Source organism: Anopheles arabiensis, chromosome 2 (assembly GCF_016920715.1).
Source record: "Anopheles arabiensis isolate DONGOLA chromosome 2, AaraD3, whole genome shotgun sequence".
In the NCBI taxonomy this organism is placed as follows: Eukaryota; Metazoa; Arthropoda; class Insecta; order Diptera; family Culicidae; genus Anopheles; species Anopheles arabiensis.
Window position 1 is genome coordinate 17,280,001 of NC_053517.1, and position 26,822 is coordinate 17,306,822.

Consider the following 26,822-nt stretch of genomic DNA (forward strand, 5'->3'; position numbering starts at 1 on the left):
CCGGCCCACTTTACGGTTGAGCAGAGCACCAACCGCAATGGATCACCACAAAGCATTCTCCGTATTGCTAGGGCTGCTGCTACATGGAAGTGTAAGTGGTCAAGTCGTAATTCTACAATTCTTCAATGAAAAGGGTGCCATAATTCCTTCCAATTTTAGCTACAGGCATACGGTACCATATCTCCCAAGGTCATCGCACTGCAGCAAGTGCTCTCCAGCGAGCTACAGACACTGGAACGTAACGCACTGCTTACGGGTCCGTTGCACGCCGAATCATCCTCCGATGGAAGTGCGATTAGTCGTCTCCGAAGAACGTTTCACGAATTCGAACGTCAAAATCAGGAAAGTATTACTGCGATTTTGAGGGTGCTGGCACTGATCGATCATACGCTGGAGAACACCATTCAAGACTGTGAAAAAGTGTTCCATCTTCCGTCGCTCTACAGTGAGAATGTATTGTTTCGCGACGTTACCCGATCGCTACTGCTGCTGGTGGAACAGCTCTGTCAGCAAATAACCTTAGAGGACTTTGGCCAGATAGAGTCATCGTTAGAGGCGGTAGAACAGGCGGCCACCCATTACCGATCCCGGTTGGATGAGACGAAACGCAGCATGCAGGTTGTGTTGGACGAGCTGGATAACATTATGGGAACGTTCTCAGCCCCATTACACCTGACTGCGCTGTTCGATCAAATGGAACAGGTAAATGCAACAATCCGTAGTTCAATTGCAAGTGCGACAGTCAACTTGCTCGATAGGCAACACGCTATCAGTGACATGATTCTTCCCACCGAGGGGAATAACGATATGTTTGTGATTGTTGAGAGCTTTATGACGTTTTTGACGAACGAAACCGATATTTTAGCGGAAGATCTAACTGAACAGCTGGACGATTGGTTCAATGAAACGACGAACTTGATTAACATCGTAGCGGAAGAAGTGTCCGCCATACCGCAAACGCTAATGGAAGCTCCCATCGAAGCGTTTCTGAGGCAAGAAAGCTCACTCAAATGCTTGGCGGAGTACAACAACAAAAAGGCTGTGGAGAAATTGTGGATTGGATTGGATCGAATTCTGCAGTGCTTCCACGTTGGCAACGACACCGAGCGCCCGTTTGAAATGGCGAAACAATTGCTCAGCTTAGCGGACAGGGACATTCAGCTCACTTTGGAAGAGATTTTGGAGTGCCACCAGAGCACCTTGCGCGTCGGTTACGATGCGAAGGTTTATGATGAGATGGCAAGCTGCTATGAAATGGTGAGCATGCATGTATAGTCGCTGAACCAAATCACCAGAACTGAACAATTTTTTCCACCAATTTGAACTCTTTTCAGTCCAAACCGATTCTGGAAGCAATGCAGGAGTACGTTGACTCGAAGATGGATGAGATTTACTTCCATGTTGAGCTTTCAATGTACTTTAACGAGCTTAAAATGGAATCGTGCGTTTACTATCGGGCGAGAGAGATGATGTTGGACGTGTCCGAGGTCAACCAGCGCTATCGAAAGTGTAACGAAGAAGGCCAAATAGAGTTGTAAGGAATAACTGATGGAACATATTTATAATTCCTTTAATCACTTTCAACTCTACGCTCGAACCGTATTAAGTATCCCTGCTCCTGCTTTAGAGCTATATCGAACCGAAACTGCATCCGCTCCATAGTTAGCTCGGTGTGGAGCTCATACCTCCGAACGATCTTGCACAAAATAATCTTCATAATCTGCATGGCGTACCGTGAGCCAATGCAATTGCGACTCCCTGTGTTGAACGGCATAAAGGCACAACCCATTCTATTCTTGCACCGTTCGGGCAGAAATCGATCGGGATCGAACCTCTCCGCATCGGCACCCCAGAAATCCTTTCTACGATGCAGTGCAAATAAGCTCACAACTACCGTTGTACCGCGCGGAATCAACTGTCCCTCGACTGTTAGGTCTTCTTGGGCTTCGCGTGCCACCGTTGCGCCCGGAGGAGCTAGTCGTAAGCTTTCCTTGATCACACACTCCATGTAGCTTAGTTGTTTCAGCTTTTCCTCGGTAATGTGCTCATCGGCACTGTAAAACACATCGCGCAGCTCTTGGTACAGCTTTCTTTGTACTGCAGGATGCATCGCAAGGAATAGGCACGTGTGACCGAGCGAGTGTGCCGTCGTATCGTTACCCTTGAAAGGAAAGGCGTCAATCATTAGAAATTATAGGAATACACATCTCTTACGCCTGCTACATACAGCACCGACGATTGAGTAGATGTTTTGTACGATTTCTGTATCCGACAGTGGACCGTCCTCATTCACCGAAAGCAATCGATCCAACATGGCTGGCGAATCGTTCGCTTCGTAGAACTCATTTTCTAAGGCGCTTCTCCGGGACGCAAGAACCTTTGCAAACCAAATATTTCGTTAGTAGTTTTTCTCTACTGCTTACACCAAACTAAGCAGAAACAGCATATCACCTACCTTATCTACTACGCTATAACACGCCGCCCTGGAAGCGGATTCTATTTTGCAATTGTTTGTATGCTTGTAGACCCAGTCGATGTGGTGCAGTGCATTTATCGCTCGAGCAGATATCATCTGAAATAATCTATGAAAAAAATATCGATGCAAGTGTGCTGATGCACCCGCATGAGTACTCACATGTCTAGATTGTTTAAAATATGCTTCGCCTCCCTCTCTTCTACTACATTTGCTCCCAGGGTAGTGGAAAATATCACATTAAGCAAACACTCGCTCAAAACTGGTGCCAGCGAAACTGTTGAATCATTCGCCACCATTGCCTCTAGCTTGGACATCAAATTGTCCGCACACATTACGAACAACGGTAGCGCGTTGGTCACTTTGCTCGTGCTGAAGGCAGGGCTCATCACTTTTCGGTACCGCTTCCAGTTTTGATCTAAAAGAATCGAATAAAATCGTCTAACACCACCCTCCTATGCATCTTCCTCAGCGACTTACACATACATTTGCGAGTCAAAATTCCCTGCTCGAGCTGCACAAAGCTGTAGAAAAATGGCTTATCCAAGCACTTTGGATGGCTCAACACCGACTCGGCCAGCACTGGATGCGAGGTGCACAGCATCAGCTGTGGTCCGAGCCAAACTTTGAACCACCGATCGAACTGGTTAAACGGTTGCACCACATTCTGGAACAGTTTGACCGGTGACTTTTCTAGGAACGATAGGCCGTTCCCTATCAGTGGATAGCAAGGCTGAGCACAGGGCACGTCCTGTGCATACCGAGTGCGCACGACACAGGTGTAGTAATAGCAGACACACGCGGCGATGAGAAACAGTACGATTGCAAACATTCTGTTCCAGTCGACGGTTCGAATGCAACTGAATCTTAGTTGTTGCGCTGCTGTATGCGCTGTAGATGCTACTAGTGGGTTAAGGATAACAAGCGCATGCATGTGTGTGCCTGCATGTACCGATACAGTGCGTGTGAATAGATCATGATTTATCTCTTTATTAGAATGCGTACGCTAGCGCACTGCTGAGAATATTCACACAACTGAGATTTAATCAAATCTTCAACCAGATTCTATTGTCTAACATTCAATCACGCTAAGGTTGATGTTTAAAATCTTGGTGAATTTCTGGCGTGTTTTAACAAGTTTTCACTCGACATTTACCCACACGACGATCGCTTTTGCTCGATTCTCTCTTTCTGTCTTTCTCTTTCTCTCTCTCTCTCTCTATATATATATATATATATATATATATATATATATATATATATATACATATATATAAATATATATATATATATATATATATATATATATATATATATATATATATATATATATATATATATATATATATATATATATATATATATACATATATATATTATATATATCTCGCTATATATCTCTCTATCTCTCCTTCTCTCTCTCACTCTCTCTCTCTCTCTCTCTCTCTCTCTCTCACACACACACACACACCCATACACACTGCACCTACATCCGCTTCTCCACCTGTACAAAATATTCAGAATCAAGCTTCAGCGTCAGACCGAACCGAAACTGCAGATCATTCATTTGCAGATCCGACCGAAGCCGCAACCGGCGCAGTATGCTGGACAGCATCACCTTCATGCTGAGCATGGCGTACCGCCCGCCGATACAATTGCGAGAACCGGCACTGAACGGTATGAACACGTTCGCGCTTCTGCCTTCGCTTCGCTCCGGCAGAAACCGATCTGGGTCAAACACGTCCGCGTCCGGGCCCCAAATATCCTCACGGCGGTGCATTGAAAATATGCTCATCACTATCAAACTGTCACGCGGTATGTGTAAACCAGCTATCTCAATGTCCTTCATCGTTTGACGTGCAATGTACGGTCCGGACGGGGCTAGCCGAAGGCTCTCCTTGATTACGCGCTCCATGTAGGTCAGCTTCTTGAGATCCTCCACCTCAATGTCCTGATCGGGATCGGGAAACACGTCCATCACCTCGCGGTACACGCGCTCCTGTATCGCTGGGTGCATGGCAAGGAACAGACAAGTGTGTGTCACCTGAAGTGCAGTAGTGTCATTGCCCTGCGGTGGAAACCATTGTTGAGCTCTTGTTGATAAGCATAAGGATTTGTAACATCGATTCTCCACACTTACCGCTGCTATTATCGAGTAAATGTTGTGCTTAACTTCGATGTCGGTAAAGGGATTTCCGTTGTGTTGCGCCGCCAACAGCTGGTCGGCAAATATGAGAGGCTTTTTGTAGTCCTCACACTCATCCTCAATGGCGGTAGAGTTTATGCGAGCCTTTGCCTTTTCAATTACCTATTCAATAAAGTATACAGTACGTTGTGATTATTTTTGTAAGCGTCAATTTCACTGCAACCATCAAGAGGCCTCACCGTTTCGAAGAAACGAAAGCAGGATGTGCGAGTCTCAGACTCCTCAATGAAGTCGCGCGAAAACCGGTACAGCAGCTCGATGTAATGATGGATACTGACCATACGTTTCGCGATGAGCTCGAACCATCTGAAAAAACTCGCACAAAACGTCGAGACGGCAAACAGGGAAACAAAGGAAAACGGGTTGCGAGTAAACAGTAAATGAGTAAACGAGAGCAACAGGAACCGAAATGTAAAAAATAGCACACAGAGAAACAAAGGAATATGGATTGTGGTTAAACAAACAGGACAGCATCAGGAAACAAAATCTTAAAATAGCAAACAGGAGAACAGGTTGCAGACCATTCGCATCGCTTACCGGTCGACATTCTCGATGAACGTTTCCTTGCCTGGCTGCTCCATCACATCGCATCCAATCGTCGTCCCGCACACCATTTCCAGCGTACATTTGCTAATGAAAGGGAAGATGGATATCGACCGGCCGACGTCACCCACACTTTGCTCCATGTGCTGCACCATCTGCCTGGCGCACTGGACAAACACCGGAATAAAGCTGTTCAGTATGCGCGTGTTGAAGGTCGGATTGAGCGCTTTCCGTTGTGTTTTCCACGGATGATCTACGAAGGAACGGAAAACAAACACACGCATCACTTTTATCTTCCTTTTCACCAACGCTCCCACTGCCACTCCTCATCACGCTCTGTCCCTACAGTGTCCCGCAAAGATCCCGTGCTCCAGCTTCACAAAGTCGTAGAAAAACGGTTTCTCCAGACAATCGGGATGGCTAAGTACTGCATTCATGATGTCCGGATGCGAGGTAGCCAGCACCAGCTTTGGACCGAGCCATGCCTTAAACCAACCATCATACTGCCGGAACGGCTGCAGTAACTGATTGAACAGATCAACGCCTGATTTTCCGATGAAAAGCTGCGCATTCCCTATAATGGGATAGTACGGCTGCATCACCGGCAGGTGGGATGCAAACCGATGGCGCTTTACAATCCACCACTGCCACAATCCGAGGGCTGCTAGCACCAAAGCCACCAACCAAAGCCACCACATCTTGTTGATCCTTACACTTGCACTGCTTTGCACTGACTGGCATGTAAACAGGGCGCTAGTGGGAATATATATTCTCCATCTATCTGGCCACAGCCAGTTCCACGGGTTCTAATAGTACCACGAGCGAACGTCGCACTGTCGCACCAAAGTTGAACAGCATTGTGCGTCTGGTTCTCAGCGACAAAACGGTGCAGGCACAATGCCAACACTGAATTCATTTTCATCTTTTCAAATTAAATAATCTTTGGGGGCATTTCAAATTAAATGAACGTCTTTTAGTTTGAAATTTCATACCACCCAAGAAACATACCCTACAAAATTTTACACTTATATAAAAAATGCTCTATTATGAGCGTACTAATCCACTTATTTTAATACATCTTTTGAAGATGCTAAACAGTCTTTAAAGTTGTAAACCCTTTAAAACGTTCTGAAGATGCTTATAAGACTATCTTTTAAAACTAAAAATAAGGTTTTGATGGCTGGCTTTAATCAACCTGCAAACGTGTTCTTAAGCATGCTTAAGATTTTTTTTATTTGAGAGAAAGGCATTAAAATCAACTGATCTTATGAAATGTAAATTATGTATTGGATGAAGGGAACTCGAAACAGACTATACAGGCTGTACCCGAGATACGCAATTAACGCAAAACGTAGGGAAAACGAGAATTTCAGCGTGAGTTGTATTTCGTGGTAAATTTTTCATTCATTCAATTTTTAATTTTTCATTTTGTTTTGCTTGTATTGGGTGATTTTATCTTCTTCTTCTTCTTCTTTGGCACAACAACCGTTGTCGGTCAAGGCCTGCCTGTACACCACTAGTGGGCTTGGCTTTCAGTGACTTATTGATTTACCCATAGCAGGCTAGTCAGTCCTAAGTATGGGGGCTTGGTTCATTTTGGGCTTGAACCTATGACGGGCATATTATTAAGTCGTACGAGTTGACGACTGTAGCACGAGCTCGGTCATCATTGCGGGTAAAAACTGCAATAACTATTATGCTCATGTATAATAAAGTCGTGTAAAGCTGTAACATAGAAACGTATTCCCGTATTTCAAAAATAAGACAACGTAGGGGTTAGCGTGATTACATTCTTTAAACCAAAAAGATGCTTATTGAGTCGCTTTCATATATTTCAAATTATAATGAAGCGTTTCAACAGTGATATTTTCATGTCATATATTTCTACTCATAGACCAGCGATTTCAGCAAACAAATATCCAGTCAACATTTAGCAATCAATCAGAAACATTATTATAACTTCATTACCATGACTTCATTACCGTCGCAAGAACATATCTATCGAAATAAGCAACAATTTTGGTTTGTTATTTGTGCTTCACATCCTAGAGGTCTAGAAATGGTTATAACTAGTAGTCTGAACAGAGTTCTGTAGATGGGCCATTTCAGTCATAAGTGGATTTTATTATAGTCTTATAAGGTCATAAAACACACCCCTATGAAAAAGTAAGACTTGATGAAGTAGGTTGAACACTTCCCGCTTTGAATATCGAAATATAAATTGACGGGCGGAATAGGTCAAATTTCCAATATGTAAATCAAACATAAAACCAATGTTTTATAAAAACAAACATAAAACCACGACATTGAGATGAACATTTGAAAAAAGAAACGAATATTTAAAAACCTGACATTGGATTGTTGTTTTTACAACTACGACTTTTATACACTGTTGCTTTTTACAACGATTATCAAAAAGCTTTTTCATAAGGAATCTGCAATTTGACTGATTTGACATTACTTCATAGTAGCATATTGTACGCTTGTCTCAATAATGTTTGACTCGTCAAGGCTTTTGTACTATTTTGAGTACCTACAAACATTTTTGGCACCAGGTACGATGGTCATAAAGAAGCGATATCGCTTTTGCTTTGTAGTTTTGGCTGATCACACTTTTGCGCACTCTGTTGCCGATTCTTATATGATAAATTTTGACTATGCGTTTTAATAATTTATAGTACCAATTTTTGCCTGGCTTGGATGATATACTTACAGAATATAGACAACAGAAAAGAACACAATATAGAGCATGGACAGTTACTCGATTTTAAAAATTTAAAAACGATAAACCATGTACTGATACAAGTCCGGCACAGTTTTACTATTTAGTTAAAACTTGTAAAATTTACCATTGAGTAAAAATGAGTTAACGGATCGACTTCAACATTTTCATCCCCACGATAGCTTTGGCGTGACATCAAACTTGGCGACCTTGAGGTTGACTTTGAGTTCGAGCAGGAACCCGAATATGTTCCGCATCAGCTCCCCTCACATCTGTTCTTGCTCTGATTGTACAGAGCAAAAAAGTAAAAGTAAAATGTTGTACCTTTTGGTAAACTGATGCTGATCACCTCAGTGGCATCAGTGAAAAACACCACTGCAACCTGAATGTGTGCGGACTTTTCATCAGTTCTCGAACAAATCTTGATGAGAAAAAGATTTAAACTTAACAGTTCTGCTCTCAATAAATTTGTTCGACCTGTCCGTTCAACTTCTCTGCTTCCGATCTCTTTATTCTCCATTTATTCTCTCTCTCTTTACTTGTGGCAAATCACACTCCTTGCGGAAGGACTTCTCCGCATTTTAGAAAGGCCTGTTCTCATGTCTGCATTCTGCTATCGGATGCTGCGGTCGTGCCTTACAGAAACGATACAGAACACTTCAAGACATCGTTGAATCTCGACCACATTTAGTTTGTGGCTGTCGGTCGGACGAGAAGGAGCGAAAATGTTCTTCATACCTGCACTCATCCTGCTACTTGGGCTTGTACTCTATTGGAGCAAGCTCTCCCGCAAAACCAGTGCCCAGTTGTTTGGCAAAGATATTCCCGGTCCTCGGTCTTATCCGCTCATCGGTTCAGCCCATCTGTTCTTGGGCTCGGACGAGCGAACCTTCAGTGTGATAAACGAGCTGTTCCACAAATACGGTAGCTTTTTCAAACTATCGCTCGGCCCCAAGACGTTCTTGTGTCTGTCCGATCCGGATCTTATTCAACAAGCGCTCACATCGAGCGCCTGTCAGGATAAAGCGTTTTTCTATCGTTTTATGGAGCTCGACTATGGATTGATTTCGTCTCAATGTAAGTTTCGCTTTCAAGTGTGTGTGTGTGTGTGTTATGAAGTGATTGCAAGTGAAATATTCTAAAACATACCATCGTTGTGCCGCTTATTCCTCCAGATACCGATTGGAAGCTGTACCGAAAGTCGCTTAATCCTGCCTTTAACCAACGCATCCTTATCAGTTTCATATCGATCTTCAATCGATGCTCGGAAGTAATGGTAGCACGCATGGCGAAGGAGGCAGATCGTAGACAACCGTTCGATGTGCTTCATTACACTGCCCAGTGCGCACTGGAGATGGTATTCGCAAGCTCCCTCAAGAGCGACATTACGGACGATGCGCAGCTGCACGAGGCTTGCGAAGCTATCCAAAATATGTGCACCATCATGAGCAGCCGTATGTTTAATGTGTTGCTTTACAGTGACCTGCTATTTACGTTCACGCATAAGTACCATGAGCTGCAGAAGTTGAAGGTCAAAGTGGAACGAGTGGTAAATCCGGTGAGTGTAACTTTGATAACCTTCAAGGGTTTGCAAATGTAATGGTCTTTGAATGCTACCGCTGCAGATTTTGTACGGAAGACGAGAGAGACTTTCCCAGCAACGATTGGAAAACGCACACTCAAAGGACGAGGAGCATTACCGGAAGCCGATGGTTTTTCTTGACCAGTTGCTGCACATGCAGCGAGGTGGTCAAGACTTGGACATCCAGGAGATTGAAAACCATCTCAACAACATCATTGCAGCGGTGAGCTATTGTTTGTGTACATGCAATTGTGCCATTGTTTCTTTCATTTTCATAGTAAACATTTTTACATTGATTGTGCAGGGCAGTGATACGACAGCCAGCCAAGTCGCATTCATTCTGCTGATGCTTGCAATGCATCCCGAAGTGCAGGAACGGGTCTTCGAAGAAATCGTCTCCATCTACGGTAGTTCCGCCTCGGACCTTTCGTACGAAACCATTTCGGCACAAACGTATCTCGAGCAGGTGATCAAAGAAACGATGCGAATGTATCCTGTGGGTCCAATCATCGGGCGGCAAACGATCGAGACGGTGAAGCTGGGTGATGTGATCGTCCCACCCGGGGTAACGCTGCTCATCAACATTCTTACCGTGCATCGCAACAAGGAGCTGTGGGGAGAGCGGGCGCATGTGTTCGATCCGGATCGATTCGATCCTGCACTATACGATGCCAAGAAGCAACATCCCTTCAGCTACATTCCGTTCGGTGGAGGGCCTCGAAACTGCATCGGCTACAGGTACGGGATGTTTGCCATGAAAATTATGGTAACGCAGGTACTTCGCAAATACCAACTGTCCACACCGCTCACGCCAAGCGATTCATTAAGACCTTTCTTCGCGATAACACTCAAGGTTGGTACGGGCCACAGCATATGCGTAAAGCGCAGAGCAAGTGTCGTACTTTAGCTTTTTACCAAGCAAAACTTACAACGCTTGTATGTTTATGTTAATGTTTGTGTCTGTATTTGTTATGTTTGTGTTCCATCAAAATAGGGATAAGAAAAATAAAACAATAAAAACAAATTAAATCTCAGAAAGCACATTATTCTTTTCTCAATTTTTACTCAATGAAAATGACTCGGCCGTTTTGCTTATTTAACTATCATAATATGAGGACTGCGTTATTTTAATCCTAGAACGCAAAGGATGGGTGTTGGAGTTAATGAAATATTTATGGGTTGAAGTCCTTTATTTTTTAATTTATCTAAAAATGGCTATAGTCTTTCAACGATAAACCATGTCGATTAGTTTTATAAGTACAAGTCAAGCACAGTTTTACTATTTAATCAAAACTTGTAAAATTTACCTTATTAAACTTAAAAACTTATTAAGTATCAATCAGTTAACGTATCGATTTCAACATTTTCACCCCCACGATAGCTTGCCGACCTTGAGATTGACTTTGAGTTCGGACAGGAACCCGAATTTGATCCTCATCCGCTTCCCACACATCTGCTCTTGTTCTGATTGTACAGTGCAAAAAAGTGAATGTAAAGTTTTGTTGTTTTTGTTAAACTGATGCTGTTCACCTCAGTGGCATCAGCGAAAAACACCAGTGGGGCAAGGGCGGTCGTAAATATTATTTACTTTTATTCAAAAATATAACAACAATATTAGATTCATGTTCTACGATCTTTTTTTAATACAAACAGAAACAAAATCGTTCTAAAAACAACATTTTTCAACTTTGGTGGTGAATTAAAAAATGTATACTGTTCTATATATTTTTTCTCCACACCTTATTTTACTTCTGGTCAACATGCTATCAAAAATTCGGACTTATCTTTTAACTTCAATTGTGGATGCAAATGCATTCAAACAAGTTTGAATCGCGCGCCGTTGCACAGTGCGCAATACAAAAATCGTTCACCTGCACTACCGCACAAACGATAGAACGCCCTGTACTTGGCGCTGCAGCGTGTTTGGGATTTTAATACTTTTTGAAATTCCGCAGTATTTTGTATATACATGACATTTTGTGACAACATATCCAGAAACCGAAAAACATGTTTTGTATCTAACGCGGGAAATTTCAGCGGAATTGACGAAGATATATTCAATCAATGACGACTAAAAAGCGTCTAAGCGGAACTATAATCCTAGATCATAGTTTTCTTTAAAAATGTCGACTGAGATAAAATAGTTGCTAAAATAATTATTTTCTTTTATTTTTTATAAAACGAATTGTCTAATGCAGGGTTCTACGAGTAATTGGAAAATTGATGATACTTATTTATTTTTATTCACTTGGTTAATGAATGTTTTAAATTGTGTAATGATTATTTTGGACGTTTGTTTTATTAAAACCAATACAATGATTCTCAAATATAAAACTATGTTGATGACGATTGTATTCACCGAATGATATATGTGTCTGTGGCGATGTACAGCAAAGGGATACAGTGTTTTAACTCATTAGAAAGACTTTGGCACCCAATATAAAGACTTTCTCTAGAGCATGAAGACCAACACTTAGAGTATGACGCAAATGCTGTGTAGACTATGCATAAGCACATAAATGCATCGACTTCTACTGATCGCATACAAAATATTTTTTATTTCTATTTGTTCGACCTGTCCGTTCAACTTCTCTGCTTCCGTTCTCTTTATTCTCCATTTATTCTCTCTCTCTTTACTTGTGGCAAATCACACTCCTTGCGGAAGGACTTCTCCGCATTTTAGAAAGGCCTGTTCCCATGTCTACATTCTGCTATCGGATGCTGCGGTCGTGCCTTACAGAAACGATACAGAACACTTCAAGACATCGTTGAATCTCGACCACATTTAGTTTGTGGCTGTCGGTCGGACGAGAAGGAGCGAAAATGTTCTTCATACCTGCACTCATCCTGCTACTTGGGCTTGTACTCTATTGGAGCAAGCTCTCCCGCAAAACCAGTGCCCAGTTGTTCGGCAAAGATATTCCCGGTCCTCGGTCTTATCCGCTCATCGGTTCAGCCCATCTGTTCTTGGGCTCGGACGAGCGAACCTTTAGTGTGATAAACGAGCTGTTCCACAAATACGGTAGCTTTTTCAAACTATCGCTCGGCCCCAAGACGTTCTTGTGTCTGTCCGATCCGGATCTTATTCAACAAGCGCTCACATCGAGCGCCTGTCAGGATAAAGCGTTTTTCTACCGTTTTATGGAGCTTGATTACGGATTAGTTTCGTCTCGATGTAAGTTTCGCTCTCAAGTGTGTGTGTGTGTTATGAAGTGATTGCAAGTGAAATATTCTAAAACATACCATCGTTGTGCCGCTTATTCCTCCAGATACCGATTGGAAGCTGTACCGAAAGTCGCTTAATCCTGCCTTTAACCAACGCATTCTTATCAGTTTCATATCGATCTTCAATCGATGCTCGGAAGTAATGGTAGCACGCATGGCGAAAGAGGCAGATCGTAGACAACCGTTCGATGTCCTTCATTACACCGCTCAGTGCACATTCGAGATGGTGTGCGCTAGCTCCCTGAAAAGCGACATTACGGACGATCCTCAAGCGCGTGAGGCTTGTGGAGCCATCGAGAAGATGTGCGCCATTATGAGCAGCCGTCTGTTTAATGTGCTGCTTTACAGTGACCTGCTGTTTACGTTAACGCAAAGGTACCGAGAGATGCAGAAGGTGAGGGCTACGTTGGGACGAGTGGTAAATCCGGTGAGTGTAACTTTGATAACATACATGGGTTTGCAATTGTAATATAGTTTGAACACTACCGATACAGATTTTGGACGACAGACGAGAAAAAATATCCAAACAGCGATTGGAAAACGCACACTCAGAGGATGAGGAGCATTACCGGAAGCCGATGGTTTTTCTTGACCAGTTGCTGCACACGCAGCGAGGTGGTCAAGACTTGGAAACGCAGGAGATTGAAAACCATCTTAACACCATTATTGGAGCCGTAAGTTATATTCCACGTACATGATATAACATTATTTCATTCAAGTTCATTGTACACATACGTCCATTGATTGTGCAGGGCAGTGAAACGACAGCCAACCAAGTCGCATTCATTCTGCTGATGATCGCAATGCATCCCGAGGTACAAGATCGGGTCCACGAAGAAATCGTCTCCATCTACGGTAGTTCCGCCTCGGACCTTTCGTACGAAACCATTTCGGCTCAAATGTATCTCGAGCAGGTGATCAAAGAAACGATGCGAGTGTATCCTGTGGCTCCACTCATCGGGCGGGAAACGATCGAGACGGTGAAGCTGAGTGATGTGATCGTCCCACCCGGGGTAACGCTGCTCATCAACATCCTTACCTTGCATCGCAACAAGGAGCTGTGGGGAGAGCGGGCGCATGTGTTCGATCCGGATCGATTCGATCCTGCACAATACGATGCCAAGAAGCAACATCCCTTCAGCTACATTCCGTTCGGTGGAGGGCCTCGAAACTGCATCGGCTACAGGTACGGGATGTTTGCCATGAAAATTATGGTAACGCAGGTACTTCGCAAATACCAACTGTCCACACCGCTCACGCCAACCGACTCATTGAGACTGTCCTTCGCGGTAACGCTCAAGGTTGGTACGGGCCACAGCATATACGTAAAGCGCAGAGCAAGTGTCGTACTTTAGCTTTTTACCAAGCAAAACTTACAACGCTTGTATGTTTATGTTAATGTTTGTGTCTGTATTTGTTATGTTTGTGTTCCATCAAAATAGGGATAAGAAAAATAAAACAATAAAAACAAATTAAATTTAAAAAATCATATTATTTTATTCTCAATTTTTACTCAGTAACAATGATCCGGCCGTCCCACGATAGCTTTGGCGTGCCATCAAACTTGGCAACCTTGAGTTTGACTTTAAGTTCGAGCAGGAACCCGAATCTGTTCCGCATCAGCTTCCCTTGTATCAGTTCTTGTTCTGATTGTACAGAGCAAAAATGTGAAAGACAAAATTGCGTATCTCTTGGTAAACTGATGCTGTTCACGTCAGTGGCATCAGCGAAAAACGTCACTGCAACCTGCATGTGTGCAGACTTTGCACCTCGAACAAATCGTGATGAGAAATAAATTGTAATATAACAGCGCTGTTCCCAAGACTCGATTTTTTTTACTTTTTCTTTGAAGACAGTCCGGCTCAATCAATAAGTTCGTAGTACAATGCTCTTCTCTCTGGTGGTGGCATTTATTTTGTGTCTATTGTGGTGGTTTATTTGTGAAACACTTAACTTCAAATTCAACTAAAAAGTAACATAACATAAGTTATATCGACAAAGCTGTCTGATCTTTGAAAGATTTTTTTAATTACAATATTCAATAATCCCAATGGGTTTTATTCATTCATTTGTTCTTGATATTTACTTCAAGAACGTGAACTGGCATGCTTTAACATTTATATTGTATACCTAATTACATGCTTAGCATCCACTATTTCAAAATCAGTACAATCTAAGAAGTATTCCTTCCATACCTCCATACTGAAAGTCATCACTTAACATTCAAACATCAATTGGTTGGATCTTAAATTTATAGCCCTGCGATAACTTCAGCGTGATATCAAACTTGTACTCCACCTGCTCGTACTCCAGGTCGGTATAAAACCGAAAACTGCGCAACAGATGGACTAACACCAGCTTCATCCCTTGTATTGCATACCGCTTGCCGATGCAATCTCTCGATCCCATACTGAACGGTGCGTACGCATGCGGGTGGCGACCTTGCGACCGTTCGGGCAGAAACCGATCCGGATCGAAGCGTTCGGCATCCGGTCCCCACACGTCTGTTCTTCGGTGCAGCGCAAAAATGCTAAACAGAAAGTTCGTCCCGCGCGGAATAACGTTACCATCCACCTCGATGTCTTCGCTGCAGACCCGACCTAGTAGTGGCCCAGAAGGACACAAACGCAACGCCTCCAGAATGCATCGCTCCAGGTACGGTAGCTGGCTTAACGCTTCCGGTGTCGTCTCTAGCTCCACTCCGGCAGGAAAAACGGCCATAATTTCCTCACGTGCTTTCTCCTGTACCTTTGGGTGCATTGCCAGCAGTGTAAGGTGATTGCAGAGTGCTAATGCCGACGTGTCATTGCCCTACCAATGATAAGGTTGTATAAAGTGCGAAAATAACAAACAAACTTCACACTGCAAAAGTTATTAAATGCTTACTCCCACAATTATTGTAACGGCGTGGTGCAGTATTTCGAGATCTGGAAATGGTTCACCCGCACGCTTTCCCTTTACCAAATGTTCGACGAATATCTGTGGCTTGCGATACTCGATGTCATCCTCGGCTTCGTTGCGCTTTTCAGTATTTTCGTCTGTCAAGGAGGCTCTTTTTCTGTTGATAATCTACAACAAATCGAGTCACGGTGTGATTGTTTGATGGTACTAGATAGGCACTCTACATCACAGCACTTACCGAGTACACGTATTCGTAAAACGTCGATCGTAGGTACATTTCTTCTTTGTAGTCGGAAGTGAGCTTGTATATAAACTCGGGATACTTCGATACAGTCACAACGCGCCTTGCGATTATTTCAAATGCTCTGCAAAATATCCAAATTACTATGATGAATCCCTGCCGAAGCTTGATTGTTTCGTCACTTGTACGCACTTATCTATCATAGGAACAAATTTGTTCGCTTCCGGGTCGTCCAGAATGTTCGAACCAAACGTTGATCCACACACCATGTCCAGCGTGCAACGGCTACAGTGCTTCATCACATCCACTCGGGACAGATCGGCCTCCTGCTTGATTGCGTTAACCATTTTCCGGGCACACTTGTCAAATAGCGGAAGAAAGCTATCCAAAATTCGTTTGTTAAAGGACGTGTTGAGCGTTTTGCGCTGATGCTTCCATAAACCATCTTTAAAATACACAGACACACACATTAGATTATTTTGATATCGAATTACCATTTTTCTTCTTTTTTTTTGCTATTATAATTCGTTCACTTACAGGGTGTGGCAAACAATCCCTGGTCGAGTTTGAAAAAATCGTACAGCATCGGTTTGTTCATCGACTTTGGATTGTCCAGCACCGCATGCATTATATCCGGATGAGACGAACACACGAACAGCATCAATCCCAGCCGCAATTGAAACAGACGATCATGTTGCAGGTAAGCGCTTTTAAATATTTGAAACACTTTTTCGGGCAATTTGCCCAGCAGCAGCAATGAGTGGCCAAACACTGGCACGTAGGAGTGAAGCATCTCTATCTTCTCCGCAAATTTAAACATTTTCTGATGCTTCCGGTACAAAACTGCACCGAAGATAACGACAAGCGTCAGCAGAAATAGCTGCATGATCACACTTTTCTTATGACGACACTCGCACACGTACCACTACTGAGCGACGAGTAAATGATTGCAAAGCCTTATATCTATTCAGTACAAGCTGTTTACCAAGCGGAAACAAATTACGTCTTGGATCGGAAGTGGAATTAGGTTACATTTTGAACTCGTCTTCAGACGAAATTTTTTATATCGTTGTTCTCATGACGTGGAACGTTTCGTGCCTAAACAACATCGGTCGTCAGAACTTTGCCCTCAGCGTCATTCGATGTCCATTACCGTAGATTTTACAAGCTCGTTACTACCCTGCCACTTTTGTACCGCTGTACTTATTTCATTTTCATGATTATTCTGCTAACCCTGACGCAAGCTCGGTGTCAACCCTGGGAGTAGCAAAAAATATTAGAATAAATAAGAAAGTTTACGCGAAAGGAACATATTTGACGACAAAGTCTGGTGGTATGTTTTTACCCAAAAACAAACAGAAACCTTCAGCATCAATGTAAAGATGAAAAAAAAAACAACATCAGAAAGAATAACCTCACAGTGAACTATTAAACCTGCCGCCATAAATGTTTCTTTTTTGCGACGGTACTTTAACTCGACCGGTCTTTTATGATTCAGGGGAATGGCTACTAAATCCTACAGCAAAGGAATGGGACATCCAGTGGGGTAGACTGCTTAAAACAGATGACCAATGTCTCTAACCATTTTGTTGTCTGATGGAAGATTGAATGTTAACTCAATTAACAAAAAATAATAACATTACAGAACAGTTTAGGCCACCGTTGAATCTCATCCGAAATTAGTTTGTGGCTGTCGGTTGGACGAGACAGAGCGAAAATGTTCTTCATACCTGCACTCATCCTGCTGCTCGGGCTTGTGCTCTATTGGAGCATGCTCTCCCGCAAAACCAGTGCCCAGTTGTTTGCGAAAGATATTCCCGGTCCTCGGTCATATCCGCTCATCGGTTCGGCCCATCTGTTCTTGGGCTCGGACGAGCGTACCTTCAGTGTGGTGAACGAGTTGTTTTGCAAATACGGTAGCTTTTTCAAACTATCGCTCGGCCCCAAGACGGTCCTGTGTCTGTCCGATCCGGATCTTATTCAACAAGCGCTCACATCGAGCGTCTGTCAGGATAAAGCGTTTTTCTACCGCTTTCTCGAGCTCGACTATGGATTGATTTCGTCTCGCTGTAAGTTACGCTCTCAAGTGTGTGTGTTATGAAGTGATAGCAAGGGAAATATTCTAAAATACACAGTCGTTGTGCTGCCTATTCCTCCAGATACCGATTGGAAGCTGTACCGAAAGTCGCTTAATCCTGCCTTTAACCAACGCATTCTTATCAGTTTCATATCGATCTTCAATCGATGCTCGGAAATGATGGTAGCACGCATGGCGAAGGAGGCAGATCGTAGACAACCGTTCGATGTGCTTCATTACACCGCCCAGTGCACGCTGGAGATGGTGTGCGCTAGCTCTCTCAAGAGCGACATTACGGACGATCCGCAAGCGCGCGAAGCTTGCGGAGCCATCGAGAAGATGTGCGCCATTATGAGCAGCCGTCTGTTTAATGTGCTGCTTTACAGTGACCTGCTATTTACGTTAACGCAAAGGTACCGCGAGATGCAGAAGGTGAGGGTTAAGCTGGAACATGTAGTAAATCCGGTGAGTGTGGCTGTGATGACATTCGAGGGTTTGCAATGCAGTTTTTATATTATTTGAACACTATCGTTGCAGATTTTATACGGAAGACGAGAGAGACTTTCCAAGCAACGTTTGAAAAATGCACACTCAGAGGACGAGGAGCATTACCGGAAGCCGATGGTTTTTCTTGACCAGTTGCTGCACACGCAGCGAGGTGGTCGAGACTTGGAAATGCAGGAGATTGAAAACCATCTTTACACAATTATTGGAGCGGTAAGCTATTGTTAATGTACATGCGAATATGGTAATCAATCATTGTATTCATTTTCATAGTAAACATTTTTACATTGATTGTGCAGGGCAGTGAAACAACAGCCAACCAAGTCGCATTCATTCTGCTGATGATCGCAATGCATCCCGAGGTACAAGATCGGGTCCACGAAGAAATCGTCTCCATCTACGGTAGTTCCGCCTCGGACTTTTCGTACGAAACCATTTCGGCTCAAATGTATCTCGAGCAGGTGATCAAAGAAACGATGCGAGTGTATCCTGTGGCTCCACTCATCGGGCGGGAAACGATCGAGACGGTGAAGCTGAGTGATGTGATCGTCCCACCCGGGGTAACTCTGCTCATCAACATCCTTACCTTGCATCGCAACAAGGAGCTGTGGGGTGAACGGGCGCATGTGTTCGATCCGGATCGATTCGATCCTGCACTATACGATGCCAAGAAGCAACATCCCTTCAGCTACATTCCGTTCGGTGGAGGTCCCCGAAACTGCATCGGCTACAGGTACGGGATGTTTGCCATGAAAATTATGGTAACGCAGGTACTTCGCAAATACCAACTGTCCACACCGCTCACGCCAACCGACTCATTGAGACTGTCCTTCGCGGTAACGCTCAAGGTTGGTACGGGGCACAGCATATGCGTAAAGCGTAGAGCAAATGTCGTACAGTGAGCTAGCGGAAGGTGAAATAGATACGGAACAAATACTGATGTGAATTTTATGCTAAACACAACAAATCAAGCAGTATTGTGGAGTACAATCTTATTTTAAAAATTGAAACACAATTAATACTACAAGAAGCGGGTAATACCAATTACTTAAAAGTAATAATAAATGAATAATAATGAATAACTTAATAAAGATTTACTTAAATAAAACCCCGTTAAAGCTTGGACAAACGATAGATGATGAAAATAACAATAATGCTCACATGGATCACTGGTTAGTGGAACAAACAAAGAAATTGGAAAATCCCTCACATCTCTTGACCATGTGATCGTTTTTATTTTCATTTGCTTGCACTGCTTGCCATAAACGGTATGCGCCTGTTGCTAGTCAATCCGCATTACATTCAGCATTTGTTCAGCAATCATGCCTTCAGTGGAGGGCAATCGAGGAGAAATTTTTAAACAATTAAAACATCGGCATAAACATATATAAATAAATTAACAAACATCGGCATTAATAAGGCGATTATTACTTCCTGCTATTTTTTAGGTGGATTTGCAAATGATTTAGTTATACACATTAAATGCTAAATATGCTTCAAAACACTGCTTTAGCAGGAATAGTACCAGGAAGTTATAAAAGTTCTTAATACAGCAACAAATATTGTATTTTACCACAATCTATTTGGTATCTTTGACGATGAAATAAGAGTAGTCCGCACGTGGACAGAGTATTCGCAAATCAACCCTTTACAGCTTTGTGCTCTACACTTAATGCCGACCTTGAACTGTTTAATTTTTGTTTGTCCTCTTCAATGTTTGGAGAGTTCGAGTGTTAATGTGCAGTTGATTAGATTATATGATTATTACATTTATGCATCCGTTTTATAAATTTCTCATTTTACATTACCATTACCAAATTACATGTAACAGCGTATTCGTATCGAAAAGATAGGTGCAGAACCCAAAGGTACTTTCGAGAATGACTTCATTCGTCGGATGCAATTGCAAATAGGTTAAATTTGAGCACAGCAACGCCAACCATGCTAACCTAATCTGATAATCATCTGTATTGCATTGCACAAGTGCCCATTTTGCCAGTCTGATCCAGATTCTCTTTCCCCGAAACCAACCACGATCAGATCTGTCAGCCAGCAAACCAGCCAGCCACATACTAGCACGTGTATCTCCGTTCAACCACGCCACCACCTGTGTGCACTTTGCTGCCAGCCACAAAATAAGCCACCACCAACAATATACGCACTGCCTCCGCCGGCACACTTGTACCGCTGGCTCGAAAAGAAAGCATGCATCGGATGAAAAACTACTCAGAGGCAGCAAACAATGCAATTTACTGCGTCATGTCGCGCAGGGAAGGTCATGGGAAAATCGGTGACAGACGTGTTAGCATGCGGATGCAGCTGCAATTGCAAGACACTACGCGATACTGCACACATACACGCACACGTATACAGGTCGCTCTGATGCTGCTACCGATTTGACACACATTTTGGCCACATATATATCATCTGACGACTCCGCCCAATGACTGCATGTGCAGGCAGAGCGAGAACTGTTTTTCTCCCCTAAACGTAGTGCTAATTTTTTAACAGATTTTTAGAAACCACTATCGAAATAGAGTTTCATAAAAGCTCAGCAGAACGGTAACGAAACTCGCAGCTAACCATTTCGATTTCATTTTCAGCAAACTATTTACATGTTTACCAAACCGCCCCGATTCCAGACACGTTCCAACGCCCCGGCGATGCTCGATTTTTTCCACTTTCTTGCTGCGAACTATCCGTGCGGAATCCGTAAATCCCCACCGACACCCAGCGCTAACATATGCATCAACAATGTGCAATTAACCGTTGCCGATGGCTCCTCATCCTCATCCTAGGTGCAGCAGTTGCGTGGAGAAACAAGAAGTGAACCAAGAAATGGAGGAGGGGGCGAGGCGAGGGGTGAACCGCTGATGAAGAAATGAAAGTGAAATAGCAAAACAGTAACACCAGAGATGCATCTACACAGACAGAGGGGTTAGGAGAAGTAAAAAAAAAACCGAGTGGTAAAAAAAGAAACCCGAATACAAAACTCGACCCAAAGCACACAAAATGGCCCGCTCTGATGGGGAGGAAAGCTTTCGATGCCTCGATACGTACCGGTATGGAATGAGGCGCAGAGAACAAACAAATACACGTCGAAAAAGATGTAACAAAATGTTGAGAAAAGCTCGGACATGCCGCCCCCCGCACTACTAAGCGAACTACAGGATTTGCTAATACAAAAACACCAATCAAACGGCTAGTCATCGTCCGAGACTTGCCAAACCGGTCGATCGATAAACTTTGATGAGTGTTTCGTGGTGGAAAAAGGAACACGATTAATCGAAATGCAACTAAAGTGCAAACATTGAGCGGTAGTAGCAAAAACGAAATCAACTAATGTGTGTGTGTGTGTCGATGTGGATAAAGGCTTTTGGAAATGGGCAGGACGCACCTGTGTGCTCCTGTGTGCTGTTTTTTGCGCAGTGGATGCGCTTGGGCCGCGTGGTTAATGATGCCATTGCATAATGCTGGTCTGTGCTGGAGGGGTCAAACTAATTAAGAGCATGTGCGCCGGGTTGATGGGGAAAGGATGGTAGGAGCGTCTGGGTTTGACGGACGGTTCCATGTTTACCTCACGTTTGTTTTACTAACGCCCTTTAGCTAGAGTAATGATACGTTTCATTAACCGCTTAGGACAGCACTTGAGGGGAAGCCAAACAAGAAGCAAACAGGTTGAAAATCTCAACTACTGAAATGGAATCGAAGTGTCGAAGAAATATTAAACGAGTATCGAAAATTGCTGTCATGATCAACCTGGATTTTCATATCTTTTGATTTTAGAAAATCATAAAAAATGTCTTCCAAGCATAGAAATTATTAACAACACGCACATATTATTTCTACGCGGATTTAAAAATACAACTGAAAAGTTACTCAGAAAGTATCGAAGGCTTCACTCGTAACACCAAACTAAACCGCCTCAACAACAGTATTTCTGCAATTGCGTTGTTCTCTCGTCATGACTCGTTTCGCAATGACCTTAGCAAATGAAGTGGAGCAGAATGTGGCTCGAAACCTTTTATTATATTATTTAAAATATTTTAAAAATAAACATCAACCAATATCAAAGGTAGGGTACGAGTCAGGTGTTGTGTTGAGATAAAGTCATTTCTATTTTCTACACAAGATCAAACCTGTGCAACAACCAACATTCCAATACGCAATGATACGGTTTATCAGGTCACTCAGGCCACTCACCAGCACTACACAAAACTAGACGGCGAAAATGCACCGACCCAAGCCCATTGGGGAGGGAAAGCATTTAGCTTGACTGGAAAAGGGCACCACAGCCAGCCACACAAAGCAAGCAAGTTAGCGGGCCGGACAGGCAGGCAGCCAGCACACCAGCAGTACACGTTCCAGAAAGAGGCCACCCGTGCTCCGGGTTTGCCGTGGAAGTGCCGTGGAAGAGTGCCGCATTATGTAAGTGCCAGAGGACGTGCGTTTGCCCGCGTTTGGTAAGAGCCAGCAGCCAGAGACAGCAGCCACCCCCACCCTCCCCCCCCTTGGTCGGCATGTCGGCACAAACACCGAGAAGCGAAGGTTTGGCCCGGTTCTGACCGACGGGCGATTCCGACCGCGGCTGACCTGAATTGCGTTTCGGTCGGCTACAACGCTTCCGACGCCCGGGTTCCCTCTAGCTCCGATTCCGTTCTCAGCCGCACTGGCAGTGGGCTGGCAGCGGAAGGCAGCAAACAAATGAGATCTTGATTGAATTAGGTGCAGCATCGCATGCTAGTTGCATTTGCACCTTTCAGCCGAAGCCGTTCGGCCGGGTTTGGCCCACTCGCAAGCGTTCACACGATCGAACCGGCCGGCCGGCCATATCACAGCGTGCACCCCGCGCAGTGGAATGGATTGGAATTTCACCCGGGCATGCAGCGGCCCCCACTGCCCACTGCCGCAGCGGTATGCCCCGGCCGGACGATTGACCTCGGGGATCCCGGGAGAGTATGATTATGCGCTGCCAATGGTTGCCGTGGTCGCCGCCACCATTGCGGCATAAAGAAAGCACCCAAGGAAGTGGTGAATTATTAATGCTTCCACATTTATCATACAACGGGGGCCTGCCGACATCACTGCTGTGTACCCGGTGTTGCCGCCGTGCCGGCGTAAGAGAAAGAATGAAGCCCCTCCCTTCCCCATGCACGTATCGACGCGATCACAAGGCGTGAAAAAAGGGCCCCAGCACCGCCCGCCCCGGAGAAGATTCGAGAATGCGGGAGAGAACGAGATCGATCCCGGCGATCCCTTCTGCGAAACCCTGGTGCTGCGCAAAACCAACGGTACCGCAATCGCGGTACTGACCGCTGACAAACGGCTCAACACGCTTGTTTTTTTTTCTTGTGCCGCCAGCCCACCATGAGAATGGAGACACGAATGGCAGAATAAAAAAAAAAACGAAAGAAAATCTCACCTTTGCCAATTTTCACTTTTAATAGCATCGGCGCATCATAGTACCACCACCAGCTGCCCGACGCCAACACACACACACACACACTAAAAGTGCACCGTTTCGGTTGCAGTTTAGTACCGGGCTTCCGTCGCTGGCAATGCCTCAGCACTTCGTCTCCGCCCGCCTTGGTAGTAAGATAAGCTATCCTTTTTTTGTGTTTTTTATTCGCGCCCGCTTATCGCTTGCACCATACCGGTGTACCGCAATCGGTACCGTTCTACCTACATATGCCCATTTCTTTGCCCTGCTGCTGCCCATCATTAGGCTGCGGCCTAGTCGTTTTGCGCCTCTTTTCATCCATTGCCACCCGGTGCTGCGATGGTGTGCTCATTCTAGGAGGAACAAAAACGCACTGGTAGAATATATTACGACCCTCTCTCGTCTCGCTGCCGCATCATTACTACGGCCAGCGAGCCAAAAGTGCATTAGTGTGGCATTATCATGGGCGAAATTTATTCGAATTATCTTTCCCGCTTAGCTGGTACTATTGAGCGGAGCTTTTTAAGGTTGTCCTTTATCCTACACGGTAAGCTAACGATGGAGCAGCATTTAAACTGTACAAGTGTTTTCAACGAATGCCTGTAATAGCTGTTTAAGTTAATGAAAAAAGCTATAATTTAAATTATGTTTCGCTAGTTGACTGTTTGCTGCACCGACTCAACACGAACGTTTGTATTGAATCCGGTTCGAAGGACCAAAGTTTTGATTCCTATTATTTCGTTTAAATGGTATTGGTATACAACCTTAAAAGATACCAAAACTGTACCCAATCATCTAACTCACTTCAATTGTTCGCTATTTCTAGCGTTCTTAATACAGCTTTTACTGTCTCACATGAATAATTGTGTTGCTTTGTTACACTATCAACAGACGTGAAGCAATCGGCCGGGCGTCTTGGCTGCGAAATGAAAGTGAAACGATAGGTCATCCACTGATCACCGGTATGTAAACTACCGCAATCGCAAGCGGAGGGGAAACAGACACCCTGCCATTGTCGTCACCAGGCCCAGCCGTCACCTGACACTTCAAGGAGAGGAGGGCGCATCCGTAATGTTACGGCTGACGAAACAATCAAGCACAGCGCCACCTGAAAGCCCATAACCGAACCGATCCATCCATTGCGGTGTCAACCTTACGGTAGGTCGTGTATCGTTACAACCCCCATCAACCTTCGCTGTCACTAATCACTCGAATCGAATTTCGATCACTCTCAGCCGCAAACGCAGATCAAGACCCTTTAGGACAAAGACACACTGTGGCACGGTGGCTTTCAACTGATGCGCAAAGGGTACAGATATCGGGTTAGATGGGAGCTGAAATGGCAAACATGAACATGGAAATTGATCTAAGGAATGTTTGCCCCTGCCGACTGCGAGTGCCACTACCCATGATGTCCAGGCCATGCTGCTCTGCCTGCTCTGCCACGAACCGAGTCCGCTCACAAGTCGGGCGATTACTTTCGACATTTTCCCGTTCGCTACGTTGACCTCTAGCGCTCATTGCGGATCATCCCTAGATTGATCCCGTTAGGATTGGGCCATGTTTTGTTTTTTTTTTTTTATTTTAGGCATAACAGCAACCACAACGAACCCCATCGACAGTCCCCCTCGCAGCATCACAGTGATCAAATATAAAGCAAAACCATGTTCTACAGGCCTGCTGAGCGCAGGCGGCTGCCCAGAATGTCCGGAATGATCGCTTCATCCGAAGTCACAGACCACTGTCGTACGGCTGATGATGATCCGCTTCGAAAGCTCCGCTCCGAAGCCCCTTAATTGGGTCCCATTAGCTTCACTTAGCTTTTGGTTTATTGCTTTGTCCAGTGTCCACCCGGGGTCGGTTTTCATCCTCCCACCAAGTCACCGTTTCTCCGACGAAAACCTCTTCCATCTTCGTTGGTTGGTTGCCATTCTTTGGATTCTACTTCCGCCTCGCCAGCCGAAAGGCAAATTCTTCTCCAAAAGCCACCCAAACGGTCGGCCGGAAGAAATCCACCCGGTCTAGCTTTGTGGCACACCGACACACAGCCGGCGGACACAAAATTTCACTTCACCGCGGCAGTTTGCGCAAAGGTTCTCGGTAATGTGGCCCCCCAGAACAATCACCGTTGAGGGGCGCATAGGGCTAGCGGTGATAGCTATCACGGAAACTCATCTCAGCCACACATATCGGCTAATAATTTGTTGTGACTAAATATGTCCCAAAACCTTTTAGGGGAAAGGGCGCAGCTAGTGGGGCGGGTTCGCTGATCGCCCACCGCGGAAGGTACGAACGAGGGCTAATGGCCATCAGGCGGAGAGTTATGGTCCATTTAGCAACTACCAAAGTGGCCCGTTAGCACCGTAAGCACCGTACGGAGGGAGTGCTAAAAACATATCATGTTATCGTGAGCTTGAAGCTGGATGGAATAGTGGATACACAGTAAGCGGTCGAATGCTTGGAAGGAATGTGAGTTGTTTAAACACATACGTTTAAAGGAGCTTTGTTGTAAAAGATATTCCATATTTTCTTAGTTTCCTAGGTTTTCAGAGTCTTAATAGTGTATAGTTTTTTCAAGTTTGATATATAGTATTGTGTATTATGAGAGTCATATTTATCACAATCCAGAATCTAAGCTTTAATATACATTTTAATACCATGGATAATGTACATTAAGCTTTTGAAAATCTCGATACTTTAATAACCAGTTTTTTCGTCAGACATCTCTTCAACATAGCGATATAGTACTCTCCCAATGAACCCCTTTATCGTAATGTAGGATGCGATGCTGATGCATTTGTTGCTAACAGCTAATAATAAATATCAATTACTCCTTGTTTAGCTCGTTGTCTACGAAAGTCTGCGGCAAGTTAATGTATGCGTCTGAACTTCTTTTTGCACGGTTAAT

General features: G+C 44.1%; 7 protein-coding genes across 8 annotated transcripts in view; 4 read left to right on the top strand and 3 right to left on the bottom strand.

Moving 5' to 3' along the window:
* The window catches only part of LOC120895626, a 1,587-nt gene extending 36 nt beyond the window's left edge, over window positions 1-1,551 (top strand). The window contains exons 1-3 of the mRNA XM_040299129.1: window positions 1-91; window positions 160-1,257; window positions 1,335-1,551. The exon at window positions 1-91 is cut by the window's left edge and continues 36 nt beyond it. Coding sequence (XP_040155063.1) covers window positions 38-91; window positions 160-1,257; window positions 1,335-1,538 — 1,356 coding nt within the window. The 5' untranslated portion in view covers window positions 1-37 and the 3' untranslated portion in view covers window positions 1,539-1,551. The remainder of the gene's footprint in view (window positions 92-159; window positions 1,258-1,334) is intronic.
* LOC120895624 (cytochrome P450 4V2-like) overlaps window positions 1-3,702 on the bottom strand; it is a 4,487-nt gene extending 785 nt beyond the window's left edge. The window contains exons 1-5 of one of the 2 annotated variants that reach the window (XM_040299127.1): window positions 2,954-3,702; window positions 2,636-2,891; window positions 2,456-2,582; window positions 2,228-2,377; window positions 1-2,161 (exon numbers count right to left, since the gene is read on the bottom strand). The exon at window positions 1-2,161 is cut by the window's left edge and continues 785 nt beyond it. In XM_040299127.1, the coding sequence (XP_040155061.1) occupies window positions 1,571-2,161; window positions 2,228-2,377; window positions 2,456-2,582; window positions 2,636-2,891; window positions 2,954-3,407 (1,578 nt within the window). In that variant the 5' untranslated portion in view covers window positions 3,408-3,702 and the 3' untranslated portion in view covers window positions 1-1,570. The remainder of the gene's footprint in view (window positions 2,162-2,227; window positions 2,378-2,455; window positions 2,583-2,635; window positions 2,892-2,953) is intronic. The other variant, XM_040299128.1, reaches the window with a different exon arrangement.
* Window positions 3,703-3,930: 228 nt separating this feature from the next.
* On the bottom strand, window positions 3,931-5,971 carry LOC120897515 (cytochrome P450 4C1-like). Its single transcript, XM_040302469.1, has 5 exons — window positions 5,569-5,971; window positions 5,217-5,475; window positions 4,859-4,985; window positions 4,614-4,781; window positions 3,931-4,541 (listed from the first exon to the last, which is right to left on the bottom strand). The coding sequence occupies exons 1-5, from the start codon at window positions 5,918-5,920 to the stop codon at window positions 3,960-3,962; spliced, it is 1,488 nt and encodes a 495-aa protein (XP_040158403.1). The 5' UTR covers window positions 5,921-5,971; the 3' UTR covers window positions 3,931-3,959.
* Window positions 5,972-8,579: 2,608 nt separating this feature from the next.
* Window positions 8,580-10,532, top strand: LOC120895165 (probable cytochrome P450 313a4). Its single transcript, XM_040298266.1, has 4 exons — window positions 8,580-9,021; window positions 9,120-9,502; window positions 9,570-9,749; window positions 9,831-10,532. The coding sequence occupies exons 1-4, from the start codon at window positions 8,670-8,672 to the stop codon at window positions 10,431-10,433; spliced, it is 1,518 nt and encodes a 505-aa protein (XP_040154200.1). The 5' UTR covers window positions 8,580-8,669; the 3' UTR covers window positions 10,434-10,532.
* Window positions 10,533-12,259: 1,727 nt separating this feature from the next.
* LOC120895568 (probable cytochrome P450 313a4) lies at window positions 12,260-14,191 on the top strand. The gene is made up of 4 exons (XM_040299060.1): window positions 12,260-12,701; window positions 12,796-13,178; window positions 13,246-13,425; window positions 13,504-14,191. The coding sequence occupies exons 1-4, from the start codon at window positions 12,350-12,352 to the stop codon at window positions 14,104-14,106; spliced, it is 1,518 nt and encodes a 505-aa protein (XP_040154994.1). The 5' UTR covers window positions 12,260-12,349; the 3' UTR covers window positions 14,107-14,191.
* A 706-nt stretch (window positions 14,192-14,897) lies between these two features.
* LOC120897050 (cytochrome P450 4c3-like) lies at window positions 14,898-16,618 on the bottom strand. Its single transcript, XM_040301657.1, has 5 exons — window positions 16,431-16,618; window positions 16,086-16,338; window positions 15,891-16,017; window positions 15,638-15,820; window positions 14,898-15,562 (listed from the first exon to the last, which is right to left on the bottom strand). Exons 1-5 carry the CDS (start codon window positions 16,552-16,554, stop codon window positions 14,975-14,977), a joined length of 1,275 nt encoding a protein of 424 aa, XP_040157591.1. The 5' UTR covers window positions 16,555-16,618; the 3' UTR covers window positions 14,898-14,974.
* Window positions 16,619-17,610: 992 nt separating this feature from the next.
* LOC120897065 (probable cytochrome P450 313a4) lies at window positions 17,611-21,547 on the top strand. Its single transcript, XM_040301675.1, has 5 exons — window positions 17,611-17,962; window positions 18,053-18,435; window positions 18,508-18,687; window positions 18,774-19,342; window positions 21,463-21,547. Exons 1-5 carry the CDS (start codon window positions 17,611-17,613, stop codon window positions 21,545-21,547), a joined length of 1,569 nt encoding a protein of 522 aa, XP_040157609.1.
* Window positions 21,548-26,822: the final 5,275 nt, after the last annotated feature.